The 24,366-nt window shown below is 48.6% G+C and overlaps 1 protein-coding gene and 1 long non-coding RNA gene across 2 annotated transcripts; one reads left to right on the forward strand and one right to left on the reverse strand.

Annotated features, from left to right (window-relative positions):
- The first annotated feature begins 2,317 nt into the window (after positions 1-2,317).
- Positions 2,318-4,519, forward strand: LOC147646547 (olfactory receptor 14C36-like). Its single transcript, XM_086873318.1, has 2 exons — positions 2,318-2,524; positions 3,195-4,519. The coding sequence occupies exons 1-2, from the start codon at positions 2,425-2,427 to the stop codon at positions 4,172-4,174; spliced, it is 1,080 nt and encodes a 359-aa protein (XP_086729444.1). The 5' UTR covers positions 2,318-2,424; the 3' UTR covers positions 4,175-4,519.
- Positions 4,520-15,630: 11,111 nt separating this feature from the next.
- Positions 15,631-23,069, reverse strand: LOC111922616 (uncharacterized). Its single transcript, XR_015281856.1, has 3 exons — positions 22,928-23,069; positions 17,682-22,075; positions 15,631-17,495 (listed from the first exon to the last, which is right to left on the reverse strand). It is a non-coding gene; the product is annotated as an uncharacterized LOC111922616 (long non-coding RNA).
- Between the last annotated feature and the right edge of the window lie 1,297 nt (positions 23,070-24,366).

Below are 24,366 nucleotides of genomic sequence, written 5' to 3' on the forward strand. Positions count from 1 at the left end.
GGGCCTGAGAGGAGATTGCACAAACCTTTCCAGGAGTCCAAGCCAGAGGAAAAACCCAAAGTTTCTCGAGGCATTAATGGGTGCCACTGAGGTCCATCCCCAACACAGGCTCCTCATGGACTCCTTGGAGGAGAGAACTGGAGGACAGGATTGCACAAAAACCTCCCAGAGACTCAGTGTGGGAAGGAAAATCCAAAGTAGCTGAAAAAACCCTGAGTATCTCAAAGTATTGATGAGCCCCACTGAGTGTCAATGCAAAGCTCCCAAGGGACTCGTTAAAGCAGATAATTGGGGCCAGGATTGCACAAACTTCTCAGAGACTCAGGGTGGGAAGGAAAAAGGAAAGTGCCTTAAGAACCTGAAGTACCTTGAAGCATTAATGAGCCCCACTGAGTGCTGTTACTGACAAAGCCTCTCAAGGGACTAATTACAGCAGATAATTGGAGTCCAGGATTGCACAAAGCTCTCAGAGACTCCAAGGCAAAAGCCAAAGTCCTTTGAAAAAGCTGCAGTCCCTGGGAACATGAAGGAGCCCCCAGGGCCATTCCTGAGCAAGGCTCCCCAGGGACTCCTTCCAGCAGATCCCTGAGGCCACTGGCATGTGGGCTAGGGGGGATGCTGAGGGCAGGCCAAGGGGGTGACAGTGGCCAGCCTTGCTGGGGCTGTGCCAGGAGGCCCCAGGGCCTCAGGACAAGGTGTCTCCTCACAGCCCTTGCTGGCACAGCATTGGCTGCTGTGGCCCAGGGCACCAAGCCTTGGCTTCTCTTTGTCCCCAGCTGTCATCAGTGCCTCCAGTTCTCTGCTCTGCCTGGGGCCTGGGGACACTTTCTCAGTCACGTCCCTCACTGGGACCCATTAAAAGTGAAAGAAACTTTGGAGTTGGATTCTAACTTGGAGTTCTTGAGAGCTTTCTTCCTCTCCCTGTCAGGGACTGATGTTCAGGGCCTCAGCACAAAGCCCCAAGAGGCTCATTAAAGTCCTGCTGCTGTGTCTGTGCTGCTGAGCTGGGCCGGGCTCCTGGCACCGAGGCAGCTCCTGGAAACCAAGAAGAGCTTCAAAAGCACATTTCTCTTGCTGAGCAGCTCTTCTGCCAGCCCAGCAGGGCTGGGGCACTGCCTGCAGCCACCCTGGGCACAGCCCAGAGGCACAGAGAGCTTCAATCAGTCAGGGCTGGGAAGGTGCTGAGAAGTGCCTGGGGCAGAATCCCTGCCAGCCCTTGGCACAGGAAGCCTCTGGCTGCAGGACAATGCAGCTGCAGCTCCTGGAGGCATCTCCTAAAGCTGGAACATGCCAGTGCCTACAGACTCTGTGAGTACAGCTCTGAGTATTTCTGGTGGAGGGGAGGTGAATGCTCCTGAAACTCTGATATGCTGAGGGTTCCTGATCAGTCATGGAATATTTGGAAGATAAGGATTTTGATAAAAATGAGGACATTTTCTAAGACTTTGTATTCAGTTTCCTACTATTGCAGAATGGCAGGGAGGGGGGATAAAGATTAAAGGTATTATGAATTTTGACAATGCCTGAGATAGCTGAACTGTTACTTTTAGTGATCAGTAGGTTTACAGCGGATTCCTAATGTGTTTTCAGCCACTCTGCCCATGGACTGCACCATGTAAATTATACAGGGAGCACAGCAAGTCAGGGGCTGCATAAAAGGGAAGTTTGTGCTTTTTTAATCTAGTGCTTTGGGTTGCCTGGATGGGAAATTGCACATTGATATTCAGCTCTCATTTCATTTCTCTATTCAACCTCTTGTGACAGGTTGCGATAAATTAAAAAAAATAAATTCTCAAATCTTAACCAGGCAGGGACAGAAATCAGCACAGGGTCCCTTACAGGCAGCATCAGTGTCGCTTTTCCAGCCTCCTCAGGGTTGCTCTGCCATTGCCATCAGAGCCTGCAGAGCCAGAGCTGCCCCTGGGCAGTGCCCTGAGCTGGGAGGGCTCTGCAGGGCAGAGCTGAGCCCCCAGGGCTGGGCTGGGCTGGGGCTGGGCTGGCAGGGCCCAGCCCTGGGCACAGGGCAGCAGCTGCTGGCAGGGACAGCTCCAGGCAGCAGAGCCCTGGGCAGGCAGTGGGGGGAAAGTGGCACCAAGCTGTGCTGGGATTTTAGTTTAAAGTTTAAAGTTTAAAGTCTTTTCCCAAATTAACTATTCCATGATTACTTTTATACAGATCCCCATGCCAAGACACAGCAAATGTCTGATTGGAAATGCCTGAGGGTGATTGTCCTGCACTGGTGCTGCCTGGCAGGGGCTGGGCAGGGCTGGGCAAGGAAAGGCTTTTCCTCAGGGCCTGGCTCTCTCTCCTTGCATTGCCCAGGTGCTCCTGGCATTGCTGACAGCTCTCTGGGAATGGCAGCTCCAGCTGCAGGGCAGACCCAGCCCTTGGGCTCCTCCTGTGCAGGCTGGGCACAGCAATGGGATGTCCCAGCTCCCTCTGCCCCAGGAGCTCTGGGCAGGGCAGGCTGGGAGGCTGGGAATGACCCGACTCTCCTCCAGCAGTGCCATGGACAGGACCCTTGGTGTGTCCTTGGGATGCCACCCAAGCTGTGAGCTGTCTCCAGGGGACACTGAGGACAGGAGTGTCCTTGGCCAGGAGTGGGGCTGAGACTCTGAGAAAGGCTGAACCAGTTTGCTGTGCTTTGGGTCCCTCTGCTCTCAGCTGTGTCAGGCTGATTTCCAGGGGAACACAGTGCCTGCCCTCGATCTCAGAAAGGGCATCTGGGGACAGATGGAGTGACAGAGCAGCTCCCTGCACCCTCCACTGAGTTACAGCCAATGCTCTGGCATTGCACATTTCTCTCTGATCTCTCTGGGCACACCCAAACCCTCTCAAACTGCCTTTGGCCATCACCATTCCTGACCCCTGGGACAGGAGATGCTGCCAGGCTCCTCTGCCTCAGGAACAGTTTGGGATGATGCAGTCCAACCCCAGGACTGGCCCCTGACCCCGTTCCCATGACCCCACTGCTGCAGAGCAGAGCTGACTCCTCACTGTCCATGGGCAGAGCCCCTGCTCATCACAGCAACAAGGCCAGATCCCAGCAGAGCTCCAGGCACGGGGCTGAAGGAAGGGCTCTGAGAAAAGGAAAATTGGGTGGCACAGAGCAGCAGGAGCCGGGCTGGGAGAAAGGACTTGGACATTGCTCAGCCAAGTCTCCCTTGACTTGTCACTTTCTCCTCCTTCAACAGAACTCCATGGCCAGAGTGAAGAAATGTCCAACAGCAGCTCCATCAGCCACTTCCTCCTGCTGGCATTGGCAGACACGCGGCAGCTGCAGCTCCTGCACTTCTGCCTCTTCCTGGGCATCTCCCTGGCTGCCCTCCTGGGCAACGGCCTCATCATCAGCGCCGTAGCCTGCAGCCACCACCTGCACAGCCCCATGTTCTTCTTCCTGCTCAACCTGGCCCTCACTGACCTGGGCTGCATCTGCACCACTGTGCCCAAAGCCATGCACAATTCCCTCTGGGACACCAGGACCATCTCCTATGCAGGATGCGCTGCACAGGTTTTTCTGATTTTCTTCTTCTTTGGATCAGAGCTTGCCCTGCTGACCATCATGTGCTACGACCGCTACGTGTCCATCTGCAAACCCCTGCACTACGGGACCCTCCTGGGCAGCAGAGCTTGTGCCCACATGGCAGCAGCTGCCTGGGCCAGTGCCTTTCTCTATTCACTGCTGCACACAGCCAATACATTTTCCCTGCCCCTGTGCCATGGCAATGCCCTGGGACAGTTCTTCTGTGAAGTGCCACACATCCTCAAGCTCTCCTGCTCTCACTCAAACCTCAGGAAACTGGGGCTTCTCATAGTTTGTGCTTTTCTGTTATTTGGCTGTTTTGTGTTCATTGTTTTCTCCTATGTGCAGATCTTCAGGGCTGTGCTGAGGATCCCCTCTGAGCAGGGACGGCACAAAGCCTTTTCCACCTGCCTCCCTCACCTGGCTGTGGTCTCCCTGTTCCTCAGCACTGCCATATTTGCCTACCTTAAGCCCCCCTCCATCTCCTCCCCTTCTCTGGATGTGTCACTGTCAGTTCTGTACTCAGTGGTGCCTCCAGTCCTGAACCCCCTCATCTACAGCCTGAGGAACCAGGAGCTCAGGGATTCCCTAAGGAAAATGATGACTAGATACTTTTCAGAAACAAAAAAGTGTTTGTTTTTTGCTTCATAGTTTTCAGATTGGAACTCATGACTGGCTCATTCCCAGTCTTTGGTGGTGGCAATGTATTCTTGCCATAATGTTGTGCTCAATTAAATGGTTTTATTCATCCCTCATCTAATTCGCTGTCTGCCTCAAGTTTTATCCAGAAGTTCTGTAAACCAGGATTTGTACTATTGCTTTATATGAACAAAATAAACTGCCTTGCACTGCCTTGTTTATCAGGGATCCCAACTCAGACCTGCAGTTAGAGGGGAGAAAGGGAAAAGTCCCACACCAGCAGCACTGCCAGGGAGCAGCAGCACTTGGTCCTTTCAGAGCCGCTCTGCCCAGCTCCATACTCCCCTTCTCAGCCCTTCTGTGGGTGCCAGGCCAGAGTGCTCTGGCAGCTTGGTCACTGTCCTGCTGCGTGTCCGTGCTGTGCCCACAGGCAGGGACAGGCCATGGGCACTGACGGGACACAGCTGGGTTCCAGCAGCAGTTCCAGCAGCAAAGGACATCTCCTGAGGGCAGGGCAGGAAGGCTTTGCTCTCCTCCAGAGCTCCTGTCAGGAATGTGCTCCAGGAATGGGTTGGCAAAGCAAACCTCAGTGTACAGCAGTGCCCTGGCGCAGCAAGAGCTCCTGGGATGGACCTGAGGGAGCAGCTGAACAGGGCCTGGGCTCTGTCTGTGTTCCAGGGACAACGTGGGAAGGTGCCCCAGGGCAATTGTGCCCCAGCAGCCCTGCAACCACCACTGCCAGCACTGGCCTCTGCCCTCACCTGCAGGAGGTTGTTTGTCCCTGCATGGAGGGACACCAAGGGACCAGGCCAGCAGTCCATGTTTGCTCTGTACTCAGGAGACTTCAGTGCATGGTGTGTGTGTGGGGAGATGAACCCCAGTGAGCACCAACACCATCAGCAGCACCCAGGCTGGCACAATTCCAGTGGCACAAACAGTGCCTTGAGGCCACTTCACTCAGGAGGAATGTCCTCTGGGAAACCACCTGAATTCTTTGCTGGGCTGTGCTGAGGACTGCATGGAGAGAAACATCCAAGGCAGGGAAGCTGCAGGGAAAATGCTCAGCACAGCCATGGATGGCACAGAGAGACATTGGAGTGCTGGGTCTGTGGGGAGAAATCCCAGCTGCCTTCTCCTTCTGAACCACCCTGAGGACACAGCTGTGCTGTGTTCTGGGCACTGACCTGGAACTGAGGGATGTGAAAAAGGCCTTTGGTGTCAGGGATGTGGAGAAGGCTGGGTAGTGTCTCTGTGTGACCTCTCTCAAACCCCTTGGAAAGGCCAGAGCCATCCCAGAGGGTCCTGGGCACTTGGGAAAGGCAGACCTGGAAGCAGTCTGCAGACAGGGCAGGGAGGGGGACTGGGAGTGTTACAGACTGGTCAGGCACAGCAGGGAATGTGGCAAATCCTCCTGCAGCCATTGCAGGCCCTGGCAGGACAAGGCGGGGACTGCAGAACCCCTGTGGGAGGGAAAAGAAGGGGATGTCGTGTGCCCAGACTTGAGCAGGGCCTGTGACAGGATCTGCTGCGGTCTCCTCAGAGCCTGAGTAGAGAGAACTGGGCTGAAGGGGTGGAACCTGGGGTGGGTGGGAATTTGGCTGAACAGTGAGGGTCAAATGCCACCCGTGGTACAGAGTCCCCTTGGCAGCCACTCCCCGGTGACATTGCTCACTGACCAGCCCTTGACTGCTGTGGCACATTCATCTATTCCCTGTATCATGGGACAAAATGCACTTCCAAGTCCTTTGTGGGCAATGCCAAAGTGCTAGGAGCTGTTGAGCAGCCTCACCTGGTTAATGCTGCCTGCTGGAGAAAAGCTGAGCAAAACAACACTGGTGGGTTACATGTGTTCAGCCATTGGGGCCCAGCAAGCTTCTCTGTCCCTCTCTCTCTGTGATGTTCAAACTTAAGGGGAAGGGAGCACCCAAGTTTTGCAGGTGCTTGTGGATGAAAGAAATGAAAAATCTGAGAGAGTCCATGAAGGTCTGCTGAGGTCTTCATTTCTTCATGTGGGAACAGGAATGACACAGCACCAATAGGATGATCAGATCATTTGTTTATTCTCCAAACTTGGTTACATTTATACTGTATACAAAGCTATTCATGCATGCATCTCCTCTATAATTAGTTGCGTGCTAACTACACGTGCTGTTCACACGCCCTTATAAACATTTTTATTGGATAATTACATTTGCATATATTAGACCACAACTTGCTCAACTTCCCTATCTCTCATCCTGTTTGGCTCTTACTTTGAGTTCTTTTGCTGATCACAACTGTTCCTTCCCTGTCTGATAACCTTGCCCTCATTCTTAACTGTTTCTCTTTATGGTCAAATTTGTTCTGATGCAGCCCAGACTCCTACATCTCCCTCTCTTTTCTCTGAAATTCGAGTAACTAAATTGTGCAATGTTTGTTGAAGGCCTTGTAACAAACAAGGAAGAATCAGCATAAAACTTAAAAATACAATCAGTAACATTATTACTCCCTTAACTAGGGTCTGCCACCAATCCCCTAGGCCCAAACTAGCAAGCCAGTCTGAAAAGGGGTCATGTTCTTCTGTGATATGTTTCATAATTTCATGCAATTGTGCCAGTTGTTTATGAATACTTTGGGAGTGGCCAGATAAGTTAAAACAGCACATTCCTTCAGAATCTTCACACCCTTGTCCATGTGCTAATAACAAAAAATCTATAGGTGTGTGATTTTGCAAGGTGACATGCCTGATACTATCAACATCAGTTAGCAACTCACTCAGCATTTTCAAAATCAAACTAAGCTGTTTTTCTCCCCAACAGGCAAGATGAGCTATGTTTTTCACATTTATGGCAGCCATTCCTCCAGTAAAAGGAAAGATGTTGCAATGACAGCCACCAGTGATGGCAATTGCACATTATCATTACAAGTCTCATCAAAATTCTGAACAGATTGACATGATCTTTGATGATGACTTTGACTGGCATTCAATAAATCTCTCATGTGATGGGCAAATAATGTTAGTCAACCAAGATAGCATGGTCCACCAACAGGTCATCTTGGAAGAGCAGGCCATGCTCGATTCCACAAATCAAAAATATTCCCAGTGGGAGTTCCCACCCTCCTGAAGTATTTACTGTCAGACCCCTGTTTTTAATCTGTTCTATGAAGATTGCCCTGTAACATTTTAATAATCTTCAAATTATGTTTTTTCCCCTTGTTTCTGTAACCAGCTAAACCAGGGATCTCCAAACCAAACTACTCCTGTACCATTAACTGGTGTCCACGGTGGGGTCATGCTGTCACAGCTAGGCAGAACAGCAACATTAACATCCAAGGTTGGGAAAACACTGGCTAACAAATCCAATTCTTGAAATGCGATAGGATACGATCAGTTCAAATTTTCAATTACTGTTTTCTGCCAGGGTGCATTAGGCATAGACAGGCAAGTGTACTGTCCTTTTGGACTTAGACAGTCACTATTTGTGCCACTAGTTAAATTTACTGTCTCAGGGTCCCACCAACCAGAAAAGTCTGTTTCATTCTCCTGAAGGGGAATGCCAATTAAGCAAGTTCAAAAAGGGTCACTGGCCTGCTGTAAACTGAGACCAAAATCCTGAATACCAGATGCATTAGCCAGGTTACCCAAACATTCGTTTGTGATTTGTCAAGAAACGCCCCCTCTCCATACATTGACAAACCCCCAAAAATCAACATTAACATCGCCATGGCCATGCATGTCACCATTGTCTTTCTGCCTTGTCCCATTCGCTACTCTGAACTTGCCAACTTTGGGGAACTCCAACTCCCTGTCCACACTTGGTGTTCACTACCTTATTGCCTTGTCTAATACGTAATAATGCTAAGCATTTAAGAAGCTCAAAGCTAATATCTGCTAATACTCTCTGCCCAAAATCTTCAATCAGTTCCAATGCATTCAAAAACTGTTGCTGTTCACACAGCACTCTGCACCCCTTGGAACATTCACTCCAGGAAACTGACCAAATGGTGTACCAACAAAATCAATCAACCACTGTGCTCTAGACTAGGAAATAACCCGTGTGATACATGGCTGACACTTATACACCTCCTCTATTTCACGCGCCCGAGTGACTCTCCAACTCTTGTTTACACCAGAAGCAATACATCAATAGCCAGGGTCAACAGTCCAGCCCATGTTCTCCACAAACACGTTCAAGAGCCTCTAATTGTCTCTTGTCAACTGATTTCATGTGAAGAGCCGCATGAGATCTTGCAAAACACAGCAAGATCTGGCAAAAAACGGTGTCCTTCTTGTCAGGGTGACAATAAGGTGAGCCCCATTGTTTAGGGGTGAAATAAGTAGCCCAGCTGAGGTGCAGGGATACCAATGCACCCAGCATAGGAAAAAATCAGGAGGAGCTGGCGCCATGGTGCAACAGCAAAGCTATGATGTAGTTGCCATCACGGAAACATGGTGGGATGACTCACATAACTGGAGCACTGCACTGAATGTCAACAAGCTCTTCAGAAGAGTCAGGAAAGGGAGAAGAGGTGGAGGGGTGGCCCTTTATGTTAGGGAGGCTTTTGACACCACAGGTATTGAAACTAGTGACAACGAATTTGAATGTCTATGGGTAAGAATTAAGAAGAAGGCCCACACGGCTGACATTATCCTCCTGGGAGTCTGTTATCATCCACCCAACCAGGAAGAAGAGGTGGACAATTCATTCTGCAAGTAGCTGGAGAATGTCTCAGGATCACCAGCCCTTGTTCTTATAGGCAACTTCAACCTGCCAGACATCTGCTGGGAACTTAATACAGCAGAAAAGAGGCAGTCCAGGAACAGTTTAGAGTGCACGGAGGACAATTTTCTGTTGCAGCTGGTGGGTGAGCCCAATAGAGGAGGAGCTATGTTAGATTTGTTGTTTGCAAATAGAGATGGGCTGGTGGGCAATGTGGTGGTTGGAGGCCGCTTGGGGCACAGTGATCATGAAATTATAGAATTCTCAATACTTAGTGAAATCGGAAGGAACAAAAATAAGACTTTTACATTGAACTTCTGGAAAGCAGACATTGGCCTATTTAGGAAACTTATTCAGAGGGTTCCTTGGGAAGTAGCCCTTAAAAACAAAGGTGCCCAGGAAAGGTGGATTATTGGAAAACCACTCAGACAATTTGTTGGAGTCAGAGGCACAGAGATTTTGCCCTTATCTCTGATACCTGGCTCTGACATCCAAGAAAACACTGAATTTCATATAACATCCTGAAAACAATTGTTAAATAGAAAAGCTAGAGGTGTAAATGTGTAAATTAGAAAGTTTTCTTATGTCACTGGGTGAAAAAGATAAAAGTTTGGAGTTTAAACTAGTTTAGAGAACAGAAGACAAGACGGAGGATTTAGGGTGTTGTCTCTTGTCCTCCTTTCTTCTTCATGTTCTTCCTCTAGGGGTTTTTGGGTAGTAGTAGGTGATTGGATAGAGAATGCTGCAGTGCAGCACACAGGTGTTGGGTAATTGGGTCACTAAGAAAAATAATTTACTTGGCATTTATTAACTGGGTAAATGGACATATAAAAAACCTTGAAGAAGATCTTTGTTAGTCATTTTGCACCTTTCTATCTTAGTGCACATAGCTGCTTGTGGCTCCTTGTACCCTGTATACATGTAATGGAGATAAAAGAAGAATAAACAACCAAACAAGAGAAAACTGCCTCTCTCTCGTCAGTCTCAGTCCAAGAGGGGAAACGAACCCAACCACGAATGTCCTATCAAGACAGAGTGGCACCAAAATGTTTGGTACCTTGAATGTGAATGCCCCTTTTGAAAAAACAAAAAAAAGAGAAGAGAGTGGAAATCTGGGAAAACTCCATGGAAAGGAGAAAAATAAGATCTTGGTAATCCTGGTGCTGGTGAGAGCAGATAAGCCAGAGCCAGACGTCTGTGAGCTGTGGAACAGATCACGGATAGAGGAGCTGAGAGAAAAGCTGACTGTAAGGTCAGGTAAGTTGTCAAAAGGGAGCAAAAATATGGGAAACATGTCCAAACCTGAGAGGGAGGTTTTGGCTATCTTGGAAACTGTGGTCAAGGAGCACCCAATCTCTGTACCCACAGATGAGCTTAAAAGCCTTCTATCCTGGATACAGGCAGAATTCCCTAACATGGATCCACAGAAAATTTTTACCCCAAGCCTGTGGGATAAGATAAACATGAGAATATATAGAAAGGCCACTCTTAGAGACCAGGCAGCAACTAAACCTCTGTTGGCTTCTAGAGTGATTTATGAAGTCATTTTCACTAAACGGAACTCTGAAACACAGGCAAGGGATGCTACAGACCAGCACAGGAAGGGAGACCCTGATGGATATGCTGGAAAAGGCTGAGTCTCTGCCTCTGTAATTCCATGGGGATTGGGACACCTTTATCTCACAAGACATCACCCAAAGTGTTGGAAATCCTTTCAAAGGATGGAATTATGGCAGTAAAAGCCACACAAGACACGGTATCTCCTACAAACAGGGCAGAAGCAAGAGACGGGAGAGGAATGGACAATACGGGCTCAGAAAAAGAACAGACGGGCTTGTCTCAGTCAGCTGCAGAATTCTCAAAATTCTTGCAGGCTGCAGAATCTGTGCAAACCTCCCTGAATTTTATCTTAGCAAAGGGAGTGTCTAAACTTGTTGAAAGCCTAGAGGAACAACTATACAGAGACTTGGGAGCAATTCTAAAACCTGTGGATTCGGGATGTATCAATACAAAGTTCAGCATCCCTGGGCTGCTTTCCACAAAGCAGCTGAAAGGAAGAAATCAAGCAACAAGAGGAAAAATATAATAATAATAATAATAAAAAATTTAATTAGGCAATGCAAAAATCAAAAGCATTGTAAATTGCATTGCTGGCTAATCTGCAAATTATTGCGGTCACAATTGAGCTTCAGAGAGAAGCCCCTATTGAATAAAATGCTTTCAAAAGTAAATCAAAAAGTTTACAAATATTGCATAATAGAATAAATATAGATATTGCATTTCTAATGATATCTGTTGGTTTTGCTTTTTATAAATAACATGAAAAATTATGATAGTCATTCATCCCAAGAAATTTAAAAGATTTTTGCTTTGCTTCAGTATTCTCAATAAATGAATGTTTTGAAAATGTCTTCTCTATACATCTACTTCTAATGTAGCATTTTATAATATAAAGTTGTATATAAAATATCATGTATATACATATATATATAAGGTGATCACCAGGCATTACTACTGTAATTACTGTCAATTTCCGAAAAATGCATTTTTTAAAAATTGAATTGAAAAAATACATAGTTAACCCTGCACAGGTTTCTCTCATTCTTTAACCTTTTCCTTCATTTGAACAAGTATATTATAGATTTAATTCAACACAGTTTTCAGTAATCTCAAAGTTAAGCTGAAAGACATCCAAATAATAGCTAGTTGATTAAATTATAATTGTTAGGAATTTTGTTTAAAGAAAGAAAGCTAAGGGCTTCCCTCCAGTTTAAAGCTGAGATCCAGGCCAGGCCTTAACTTTACCTGGATGGAGAATTTACCAATAAACCCAGAAGTTTTCTGCATCAAAACAATATTCAGGTCAGTTTGACTTGGCAATCAGTGAATTAATATAACAGCTGGATCCTTACAGTGAGCTTGAAGAATTGTTATCTGGACATAATTGTCCAATCCGTCACTCATTTATCAGCTGTTGCAGGCTCTGGGATGATAGTACATAAAGTACATTGAATAATCTATACTATACATTATTTGGATCATTATAATATCACATTATATCAATTGTGAATCTACTTAACAAGCTCTGGATTGCTGTAAAAGTGTTCTTTACTCCATGTATACATGTACATCTGTTTTACTAGGATGGTTTTTCATGTTCATAACATAAAAAAAAAATATCTTATTTTCTCCTCTCTGTGACAGCCCCAGTGTTCCACTCTCTGTGACAGCACAGCAGTGACAGCCCCAGTGTTCCCCTGTCTGTGACATCACAGAATTGACAGCCCAAATTTCCTCCTCTCTGTGACACCACAGCCGTGACAGCCCCAGTGTACCCCACTCTGTGACACCACAACCCTGACGGTCCCATAGTTCTTTTCTCTGTGACACCACAATGGTGACAGCCCTAATTTCCTCCTCTCTGTGACACCTCTCGTGGTTTTAAAGCATTAGTTAAAAAATCACTGGAAAACTTGTACATTTCTTGCTGTGAGGTGTGGATTATGAGAAGGGCAAAAGAAGCTTAAAACTTAAAGAAATTATTAAGTTTATTAACCAAACTACAAGGATAAGAAACCAGAAGAAAACTTCCAGAAACCCTTTTTCCCCACCACGCTGCCATTCCTGTCCTTAATTGACATTTAGAGAAAAAAAAAAAGCTGGTGGTAAAACAGTCCTAACTTTGCTGTAGTCTTTTCACCAGTCTTTGTTGAGAAAAAGAAGTTCTCTTTTGTCAATCTATGGAGTTTTTCACCAGAAAACCATTTTTTCGTCCTTTGCTTCCTATTGCTCTGATGCCAGTGGCCCAGAAAACTCTGCCATCAGTCCTTTCCCCCCATTTCACACCACTCTGAGCTGTGTTCTTGGGCCATGATTCAAGGGGTGTCATTTGAAGGATGAGATCTTCAAAGGCAAAAGCTCTCTTCATTTGTCTCTGTGATCATCTCTGGAAACAGAAATTTTTGCTTTGACTCTTAAGAGCCACAAATCTTCAACAACTCTCACTTCTCCTTTTCTCTTCCAGCATCTCCTAGGATTACAATGATTTCACCATTTACTCAGCTTTATCAATTAATTACTTTTGCTCAGATCTACACTTTGAAATACTCCATTCCCCCCAAAATACTGTTTCAGGAAAGAAAGGAGTTTTTTCAGAACATTATTGTCCCTCTTCATGGCTCGAACAAAAGAAAACTTCAGCTTATTCAGGCATCTCCTTCTTCTCTTCCCATCTGAGGGTTAATTCCTTCCCTCACTGCCTTTGAGAGTTGATGCTGTTTCTTTCCATGTTGATCCCTCTCTCCTCCCCTCTCTCTGGACAAAGGATTAATCTGCAAGTCTCATCTGCCTAGTGAAAGGGTTAAACACTTGCCCAGGCCTTGATCTCTGCCAGGGCAGCGGCTGGAGCTGTTTGCCACGGAAGAATTTTGGTAGCTGCTCTGGAGGAGTGTGGCCACTGTCTCAGCACGCCGCAGCTCAAGAGCTTTCCCTCCCCTTCCTCGGCAGTCTCTGCTGAAGGCCAGCAGCATCAGAAACTGCAGCTGAGCCAGGAACCAGCCTGGCCCGGCAGCCCCGCTGCACAAGGCTCAGCGAGCCCTACCAGAGCTTCAGCCCCTCTGGGAAGGGGCTCCTGTCACTTCACAGTCTCCATCCACCACCAGGAACCGCAGAACTCCGGCCAGCCCCGCTCCCCCCGCGGCCTTGTCTGGCCTGGGTGGGGGGAGGCAGAACCGGAGCCCTGTTAACTCTTCAAAAGCCAGAAACCAAGAGAAAGAGAAATTCCCGGGCTTAAGTTTTATGGGGTGGTGTTCACAGGTTGATGTCAGATTTCAATGGTCAAAACTACTGTCAATTCTCAGAAATGGCCAGATATTGGCCAGGAGAAACAACTCCCATCAGCCTCCAGCAACCTTAACTTCCTTTGCTGTTTCTCTTTTTATCTTAAATGTCAATCTATCACACACCACAGCAGTGACAGCCCCAATCTCCTTCTCTCTGTGACACCACAGCAGTGACAGCCCCAATCTCCTTCTCTCTGTGACACCACAGCAGTGACAGCCCCAATCTCCTTCTCTCTGTGACACCACAGCAGTGACAGCCCCAATCTCCTTCTCTCTATGACACCACAGCAGTGACAGCCCCAATCTCCTTCTCTCTGTGACACCACAGCAGTGACAGCCCCAATCTCCTTCTCTCTGTGACACTACAGCAATCACAGCCCCAGTGTTCCCCAAGTCGTGACACCACAGCAATGAGAGCTCCTAATTACCTTTTCTCTGTGACACCACAGAAGTGAGAGCCCTAATCTCCTTCTCTCTCTGACAGCACAGCAGTCACAGCCCCTTTGTTCCCCTCTCTGTGACACCAGAGCAGTGACAGCCTCCATTTTCTCCTCTCATTGACACGCGCTATGAGCAAAGCAGGAAGCACAGTGCCTGTGGAAAAGCAAGCTGCATATCTTTCTCAGTTTCACCTGAGAAAGTGGCCTGGGAAATCAAAAGGAGGAATTAAAACAATCCTCAGAGACAGAAGACAGCGTTGCAGGTGCTGTTTGTCAGTTTCTTGTTTTCTTGCAAGAGAAGGTCGTGGGGTGGTGTATCCCACTGACCAGTGGCAGTGTTGTGTTTGTTCGCTAACCAATAAGAGTTTTACCTTTCTGTACTTTACATATCGGTCTATAAAAGAAGATCTCAGGTAATTAAACTCACTTTCCTTTTCAACTCATAGGAGAGTCCATATTGTGCTTCTCGTCGCTCCCAATAGCATGACAGGAACCCCCAAAAAATGCATCAAAAATGGGGGAACTCCCCCTTGAATCCAAGGGATTTTGGGTAATTTTTTTCCCAAAAGCAGCAGGTTTTTCGGGGTGGGGGGGAGGAGAGACCCCCTCTAAATTCCTTGAGATGTCCCCAAGGCACCGTCTGCGGAGGCAGCGGAGGGTGAATAAAAGGGCATTTTATGGAAATTATGGGAATTTTGGGGGATTTGGCAAATTTTAGGGAATTTTTTGATTTTTGGGGGGGTCTGGGAGGGTCTTGATTTTGCGAGGTCTTGTGTTCCAGGGCCAGGCTGCAGGATCATGTCCAGGGAAGCCACAGTTGCCAGGAACAGGCATGGGACACCAACGAGATGGGATTCTGCTCAGGAAACCATTTATTCAGCTCAGGAACAAACTCAGATCCAGAGACAGACCCAAACAGAGGCAGGGAGATAGGGTTTGAGAACCAGGGTGGAGTTCAAGGTCAGGAACCACTGGGAACACAGCAAGGGAAAAACCCCAGGGGCCCAAACCCAATCAGAAATCCCTGGGCTGCCACCCCACAAGGGGTCCAGGGTGGAGTTTCTTCCTGGGCTCGCAGGGCCCATCCTCTGAGGCAGAGGGATGGAATTCCCTCTTGCCCACGCCTCTCACTTTAACAGTGTTCATTTGAAACTAAATCTTTGCATCCCTGGGCAGGGGAATCTCACAGAAAAACTCAGTAATGGCCTCCTGCTCCCTTCATCACCCCCAAACTTTGGCTGTCTCATTGCAGACCCCACCTCACCTCCCCAATCCCAACCTCAACCCACCCCATCCCTGCTGGACATCAAGATCCCCTTCCCAAGCTCTATTTCCACCATTTCACACCCCCCAAACTCCATCCCACCCATCCTGCCCCACACAATGCCCATCTCACCCCTCCTGATCTGCATCCCACTTCACCCAATCCCCTTCCAACCCCATTCCACCTGATGCCTTCAGAAGGCTGACCTAGAACAGAGGCTGGACAGAGTTAAGAATGAAGTTTATTAAAAGGCCTTAAAGGATACACCTTGGGCAGTACAAGAACCTGGACAGGGCTACACCCAAAATGGACCAGAAATGGTCACAAAAATGGACAAGTGATCATGAGGTCTCACATTTTCAGAAGTTTAGATCCATCTGCATATTTGGATTCATTGTCCAGTTACAGCTTCAGATGATGAAGCCCCATCCTTCTTGTTTTCTCTCTACAGTCCACCCTTGTTCATGCTTTTGGGCCTGGAACTTGTAACAATTGTCCTTGGTATCAAGCTAGAAAAGGAATTGTTTTGTCTACCTCTTCTGTGAAGGGAGCTCACTAACACTTAATAGGAAGTTCAAAACTACAAACCTAGGCAGTGCAGAATATGAAAAATATGAAAGCTAAAACTTAAGGCAACACACCCTGAGGGACTGTGGAATCCAGTCATTCTGGGTGGGATTGAGTAGATTTCAATGGCACTGAGTGATTTTGAGGTGACAGATTGAACTCACTCGTCTCCTTGAGTGCCAAGAGATGGAGACAAATAAACCAAATACCCCCAAAACCCTCCCCATTACCTCCCTGAATACCAGATTCCCTTCAAGCACTAGTAAAAAGTGAGGCTTTAGATGCCTTTGACAAATCTGTTGACTTTTACCCCAATTTTGTCTGTTTTAAAGGGATGAAGATGAATGAAAATGAGGGCCAAATCAAAATGACCACCAGCCCAATGTGTTCTCAACACAGATCACTGGGTACGTGGGTCATCAGAGCTCTGCCCAACGTGGGTCCTCTGATGGGGGATGGAGCTGGGGCAGTGCACGAAGCTCTTCCTGCACTTGGGGCACTTGCAGGGCTTCCCTTACCGGTGCCTCCGTTGGTGTTGGGTCAAGTGAGAGCTCCTGGAGAAGCTCTTCCCACACTGGGGACACTCATAGGGCCTCTCCCCAGTGTGGATGCGCCAGTGCCTGATGAGGTTGGAGTTGCGCTTGAAGCCCTCCCCACAGTCAGGGCAGCGGAAGGGCCTCTCATCCGTGTGAATCCTCAGGTGCCTGAGGAGAGTGGAGCTGGTCTGAAACCTCTTCCCATACTCAGAGCACTCGTAGGGCCTCTCCCCAGTGTGGATCATCTGGTGGATGGTCAGCTGGGACCTCCATCTGAAGGTCATCCCACACTCCCCACACTCATAGGGCCTCTCCCCAGTGTGAGTCCTCTGGTGGCGGATCAGGTGGGATCTCTGGCTGAAGCTCTTCCCACATTCCCCACACTCGTAGGGCCTCTCCCCCGTGTGGATGCGCCGGTGGGTGATGAGGTGGGAGTTGTGCTTGAAGCCCTCCCCACAGTCAGGGCAGCGGAAGGGCCTCTCATCCGTGTGAATCCGCTGGTGCCTGAGGAGAGTGGATCTGGTCTGAAACCTCTTCCCACACTCGAGACACTCGTAGGGCCTCTCCCCAGTGTGGATGCGCTGGTGGATGATGAGGTGGGAGCTACAGTAGAAGCCCTACCCACATTCCCCACACTCGTAGGCCCATTCCCCAGTGTGGATCATCTGGTGGCAGATCAGTTTGGTGCTCGAGCTGAAGCTCTTCCCACACTCCAAGCACTTGTAGGGCTTCTCCCCATCCTGAAGCTGCTCATGGACCACCAGCTCAGAGCCCCGGCTGGATCTCCGGCCGCCTTCCCGGCACAGGGTGGGTCTTTCCTCCTCAGAGCACCCTGGGATGGCTTTGGAGCCCCTCCTCCTGCGGGATCTCCATGGCTTTTCCTCCCCATTGGATTCCTGTGCCGTGGAGCTGCTCAAAAAGGCCTCTTCCATGAGGTTCTGCCGTGGGGATTTGTCCTCCCTGCTCTCCATCCTCAGCTCCTTGTCTGGGGGAGGAAGGACAAGGAGAGGATGGGATTTGCCTCCGTGCCAGAGGGAAGGGGAAGGAGATCCCCCCAGTGCGTCCCCGGCAGGACGGCGTCGGCAGCGGGGCTGTCCTGCAGCCGGGGGCCAGGCTGGGCTGGGAGATGGAGCAGGAGAGAGGGGGAAAGGGACACTGACTTCCTCCTCACCTGCCTGGGTGTCCTGGAGCATCTTCCTCTTCCTCACAGCAGCCTCCTTCTCCATCTGGCCAAGATTTGGGAATGGGAAATCCTGGTTTGGGGAAAAATACAATTCATGACCACATTGGATTAGGGGGCTCCTCCTGCCCAAGTCCATCTTTAGAAATCACAAGCTATCCATAAAAACCTCCAAAACATCAAGATTCAACCCTGAAAATGCCTCCCAGGAGTTCCCCATCTCTGGTCTCTCCCCTGTGGTGTTCAGGGGTTCCCCCCTGTCCCAGCTGCTGGGGATCACGCTTGTATTGGGGGTCCCCTGTCTGCTCAGTCCCTGTCCTTCCCAGGCTGCTGGGAGTGCCAGGAATCTGAAAAGTTCCCCCACTTCCATCTCCCCACTTAGGGATGCTGGGACCCCCCAGTGTCTCCACAAGGGGCATTTTCCACTCAGCTTTGCAGTCCTTAAGTCACAAATATCCCCTCCCAAAAAACCAACCCAGGGACCCCCCAGGATATCTGGGCTGAGCTCCCCCTCTCGGGGCACCTGTGGCATGGGGGGTGATGATCCCACAGGTGGGGGACTGTAAATTCAGGGAGTTCTTGACCTCTTGGTTCCTTCTCCTTTCCCTGATCCTTCTTTGTCCCTCCTCTTCCTGTTGAAGTTCATTTAAACAATTATGGTATGTCCCAAGGGAAGAACTCACCCTTGGTTTTGTATAAGGTCAGTCCCTACCTACCCTCCCTTTTCTTTTCCCCATCCCATTGGCTGTAACCCCCCTGTATCCCCTGGCCACCCCCTCCCCCAAGTTTAAGAGACAGCACCCGAGGAATCTCAGCCTCTCTCTTGCTCCGGGCGCTCCACATACAATGAACCCAGGACCACGCCTCGTAACTCTGAGCCTTCTTTGTCTAAAATACCTTAGGTCCATGTTGGATATATTTTGAGACCCCTTCCCACCTGTGTTCTGTGAAGGGCAGACACATCCCCATGGGGGACGAGAATGAAGGGGTTTGTGGAGTATTTCCAACATCTTCCTCCCTCTCCTCCCCTTCCATCCCTTCTTCTCCTCCCTAATGCCAGGTCCTTCTCCTGCTTCCATCCCTTCTCTCTCTCCTTCTTCATCCCTCCTCTTCCATCTCTCCCCCTCCTCCCCCAGGAGCAGTGACACCCTCGGTGCCCCGTTCCCAAACCCCTCACAGCCCACGGCAGGAGCGGGGATGGAGCCGGGACAGGTCGGGATGGGCAGCGCGGGGCTCTCCGCTGCTCCCACCCGCTGGGGACGGGGGGAACCCGGCCCGGGGAAAAGGAGAGGGAAACTGGGAAAATTGGGGGCTGCAGATCCAACCTGGGGCTGGCTGGGGACCCTGGCTGGGGACTGCCAGCCCTTGGGGCTCCTCTGGGGAGATGTGGGACTGGGGGGAACACAGAGAGGGCTGGGGGATCCCAGGAGTGGCAGCACTGGCAGGGACTGGTTTGGACTGGGGTAACTGGAACCCTACTGGGGCAACTGGGAATCCTTGGGAGTGAGCACAAGCATGCTGAGGGCACATGGGATATACTGGGAGTGTCTGTGACCATCCTGGGGAAATTGAAATCACGCTGGGAACAACGGGAACCGTGCTGGGGACAACTGGGAACAACTGGGATTGACTGGGTCTGCACCGGGGGCAACTGGGCATGACTGAGACCATGCTGGGAGGGTCTGGGATCATCTGGGGAGGGACTGGGACTATACTGGAGGCAACTGGGTGCAACTGGGATCAACTGGAAGGTACTGGAGCCATGCTGAGGGGACTGAGGCCACAGCTGGGAACATACTGGGAGCAACTGGGACTAACTGGGAAAGAAGGGGATCATTCTGAGGTAACTAAAGTCTTACTGGGGCAACTGGGATATACTGGGAGTGTCTGTGACCATACTGGGAACAGCTGGAACCACACTGGGGGCAACTGGGAGTGAGTGGGACCATGCTGAGATGGACTGGGACTATTCCAGGGACAACTGGGATCACACTGATAGGAACTGGGAACAATTACAACTATTCTGGGATCATACTCAACTGGGATCATACTGGGATCACAGTGGGAGCAGCTGGGTCCCTGCTGGCTGAGACTGGGATCCCACTGAGGGTGACTGGAATCATACTGGGATTGACTGGGAGTGGCTGGGAACAACTGGGATCATGCTGAGAGCAACTGGGAGGAGCTGGGAATGACTGGGAGCGTGCTGGGGCTGACTGGGATATACTGGGAGAGACAGGGAGTCCCAGGGATCACACTGGAAGCTACTGGGGTCACACTGGCACTGCCAGGGAGCAACTGGGGGCCACTGGCCTCATCCTGGGAGTGACTGGGATTAGACTGGGAGTTACTGGGATCAGACTGGGAGTGTGGCGGAAACTGGAAAACTGCGGAAAAAAATGGGAAAACAGGATAAATTCAAGGAAAATAGAAGGGAAGAAACAGAAAAAAATCAGGGTGAAATAAAAAAAAAAGGGGGGAAAAATCAGGAAAAAATTGGGGAAAATTTGGGAAAAATGGAAAAATTTGACAAAAAAATGGGGAAAAGCAGAAAAATTTGGGGGAAAAAAGAGAAAACTCAAGGAAAAAATGGGAAAAACAGGAAAAAATCAGGAAAAGAAAGTCAAAAAAATCTGGGAAAAATGGGGAAAAAATCAGGACAAATAAGAAAAGAAGGAAAAATCATTAAAAACTAGAAAAAATGGGACAAAAATCAGAAAATCAGAAAATCAGGAAAAAAACTGGGAAATAACTTGGAAAAATTGGAGAAAATATAGAAAATAAAGAGGTTAAAATATGGGGGGAAAAAGGGGAATAAATGGGAGAAAATCTGGAAAAGACCCAGGAAAAATCAGGGGAAAATTAGGAAATTTGAGAAAAAATTGGGAAAAAGCTAGAAAAAAATTTGGGAAAGGAAAAGAGAAAAATCAGGAAAAATGGGAAATACATGAAAAAACCTGTAAAAAATTGTGAAAAATCAGGGAAAGTATTAAGAAAAGAAAGCTGAAAAGACCCTCGGAAAAATCAGGAAAAAATTGGGAAAAATATTGGAAAAATCATGGAAAAACCAGAAATATTTGAGAAAAAATTGCAAAAAACTCAGGAAAATGATTGGGGAAAACCAGAAAAATTTGGGAAAGGAAAAGGGAAAAATCAGGAAATAAAATGGGGAAAAAATGGGAAAAAATACAAAAATGAAGGAAAAGTTTTAGAAAAAATTGGGGAAAAATTGGGAAAAAATCAGAAAAATAAAGAAATCGTGAAAAAAATCAAGAAAAATCAGGAAACAAATAGGGAAAACCAGGAAAAAGATTGGGAAAAAAATGGGTAAAATTGAGAAAAAAGAGAGGGAAGAAACCTGGAAAAATCAGGAAAAATCAGTAATAAAAATAGGAAATACAGGAAAAAACAGGGGAAAATTGTGAAACAACTGGAGAATAAGCAGGAAAAAACTGCAAAAAGAAGAGGGAAAAATAAGGAAAAAATGAGTGAAAATAAGGAAAAAATTGGGAAAAAACAGGGAAAAATCAGAAAAGAAAGAGGAAGAAGACCAGGAAAAAAACTGTGAAAAATCAAGGAAAAAAAATCAAGGAAAAAATGAGGAAAAGAAAGAGGGGAAAAAAAATCTTGGAAAAATGGGAAAAAAAAATTAGGAAATAGCCAGGAAATATTTAGAAAATGAAAATGAAAAAAATCCGGAAAAATTAAAAAAAAAAGGGGAAATTCAAGGACATATCAGAGGGAAAAATCCAGAAAAAAATGTGCTAAAAAAAAGTGAAAAAAATTGTGAAAAATGAGAGAAAAATCAGGAAAATAAAAAAGAATAAAACCTGGAAAAAATCAGGGAAAAAAATCAGAAAAAAAAGTTTAAAAAATGGAGGAAAATCAGGGAAAAAAATTAGGAAAAACAGAAAAAATTGGGGAAAAAAGCGGAAAAACCAGAAAAATTACAGAAAAAATTGAGAAAAGTTGGGAAAAAGACAGAAAATTTTGGGAAAAAGAGAGGGAAAAATCAGGGGAAAATCAGGAAAATTTGGGAAAAAATTGGGGAAAAAAACAGGAAAAATTTGGGAAAATTCAGGGTAAAATGAGGGAAAAATCAGGAAAAAATGGGGGAAAAAAAGAGAGTAAGAATTAAGGAAAATATTGGGAAAAAATGGGAAAAATCAGAAAAAAACCAGGATGAAATCTCCCAATCCCATTTTTCCATGGAATTTTAGGAACTGCCTAGCTGGGAGGTCGTTGAAGAATTTACAGACCTGGGAATCCAGGGATTGGGGAAAGGTGGAATTGTGGACGAGCTGGTCCAGATTTTTGGGAAGGTAGATTACCTGGTCCTCTTCAAGGCTCCAGAATGTTCGGATGAATCCTACGCCTCTTTCTGGCTGGAAATCATGGAAAAATCAAGGAAAAATAATGGAAAAATCATGGGAAAGCTGTGATTCAAATTCATGGAGTTTTTCCCCTAAAGAACCCTTTATTCCAGTCAAAATTTCAAATTTTCCCCCCCTCAGAATTTGAATTTTTGGGATGATTAAATAGGCAAGATGATAGATTAAAAATGGAAAAAAATTGGGAAAAAATAGGAAAACACGGGGAAATATTTGAGTAAAAATTGAAGAAAAATAGGAAAAAATAGGAAAAAAAATCACAAAAATTGGGAAAAAATTGAGGAAAAATGAGATAAAAAGGGGAAATTGAGAGAAAACAAAAAAAAATGGGGAAAAATTTGGGGAAAAAATAGGATAATAATGGGGAAAAATTATATGAAAATGGGATAAAAATGAGGAAAAATAGAGCAAAAACTGGAAAAAAATATGGGATAAAAATGGGGAAAAATAGGATAAAAATGTGGAAAAATGGGATAAAATGCAGACAAATTGTACCCTAACAGGGAATGACTGGGAGTGACAGGGCTCATACTGGGGTGCCGAGGAAACTGGAACCACATGGGCAGAACAACTGGGCTCATGCTGGGAGCAGCCACTGCCGGCACCGGGAGCCCCGAACCCCTTTCCCGGCCATGCCGGACCCGCATCCCCCCGGCCCCTTTGCCGGGGCTCTGCCGCCACCGCCACCGGGACCCCCCAAAAACACCTCCCGGGGACCCCCGGGGTGCCCCCGAGGGGCATCTGCGGCTCGGCTCTGGAGCCCTGCCATCCCCAAACATCCCCCCCAAAAACCCCAAAGCCAGGGAGCCCCGGGGTATTTGGGGCGAGCTCCCCCTCCCCGGGCACCTGCGGGATGGGGGGCGATGGTCCCGAAGGAGCTGCAGATGCAGAGAGCGGGGAGCGCAGGTGGAGCCTCCTCTGCCTGCTCCAGCTCTTCCTCCTCCTGCCCCTCCTCTTCCTCCTCCTCTGTCCCTCCTCTTCCTCCCCCTCTGTCCCTCCTCTGTCCCTGGGCGTGGTTCGGAGCCCTCGGGTGAGCGGGGCCGGGCCGGGACACGATGGGAAAGGGCTGGGTCCCCCCCAAACCGAGCTGGGGGCAGCGGAGCTTTGGGGGAACAATGGGAACGGGGCGGGACAGGGGAACAGGGGGAGGTGGGAGCACTGAGGGTCCCCCAGTTCACCCCAGGAGCCCCAAGCCCCGTCCCAGCCCCCCCAGTTCCCCCCGCAGCCCCGGCTGAGGGGGGCTCAGCCCAGGAGCCGCCGTCGTTCGGGGCTCCCCCGAGTGCAGGAACGGGAGAGTTCCCGGCTCGGGGAGGCCCCAGCAAAGGAGGGGATCTTGTCCCTCTTCCAGGGCCTTTCAGGGTCTTCAGGCCCCTCTCAAGAGGAGTTTTTCTCTTTTTCAAGTTTTTTTCGGGGGGATCCCACCACTACAGGGGTGTTTTTTCCTCCCCATTTTAGGGTGTTTGCGCGGCCGCAGCCCCACAAGCCCCTTTTGAGGGGGGATCATGACGGCTTTAAGTGACATTTTTAGGGGTGCCCCCACCCCAAGCCCCTGTAGGGGATGTTTTGTCCCCCAGGGTGGATTTTGGGGGTTCTCTCTACCATGGCCGCTTTAAGGGCCCCCGGTGTTGTCGGGTCCCACTGTAACTCCTCTTAAAAGGGCAACACCGCTCCCGTTGGTTCCGGCAGTGGAGCCCGGGAGGGGTTGGGGGTCCCGGGAGGGGTTGGGGGTACCTGGGTGATGCCGATGAAGGTGTCCATGGGGATCCCGTGCTCGGTATAAACCTTCATGAGGGGTTCCTGGGGGTTTTCAGAAGTTCTGGGTGTTTTTGGGGCCACGGTGGTTTTTGGGGGGTTCCCAAGGGGGTTTACAGGGGTCCTGATGGGGGAATTTGGGTGATCCCGGGGGTGGAATTGGGGGTCCCAAGGCTGTTTTGGGGAACCTGCTGGTGATGGAGATGGGGACCCCATGCCAGGTATGAACCTTCTCAATGTCTGTATGGAGTTTTGCGGTTTTGGGGAGTTTTTGGAGCATCCAGGGCTGTGTTTGGGATCAGGGGAGGTTGGGGTGTCCCGGGGGGGTTGGGGGTTCTCGGCAGGTTTGGGGGTACCTGGGCAATGCGGGTGGCAGTGCTGGGGACCCCGTGCCGGGTTTGAACCTTCTCACTGCGCACGGGCAGCGTCAGCGTGTTCAGGGAGATCCTGGGGGCCCGGGGGGTCACCCCAAATCCCAGGGACCCCAAATGCTGAGGGACCCCCCGAACTGCCCTCACTGCTGGATCTGCTGC

The sequence above is a fragment of the Cyanistes caeruleus genome, unplaced genomic scaffold (assembly GCF_971803275.1).
Source record: "Cyanistes caeruleus unplaced genomic scaffold, bCyaCae1.hap1.1 HAP1_SCAFFOLD_94, whole genome shotgun sequence".
In the NCBI taxonomy this organism is placed as follows: Eukaryota; Metazoa; Chordata; class Aves; order Passeriformes; family Paridae; genus Cyanistes; species Cyanistes caeruleus.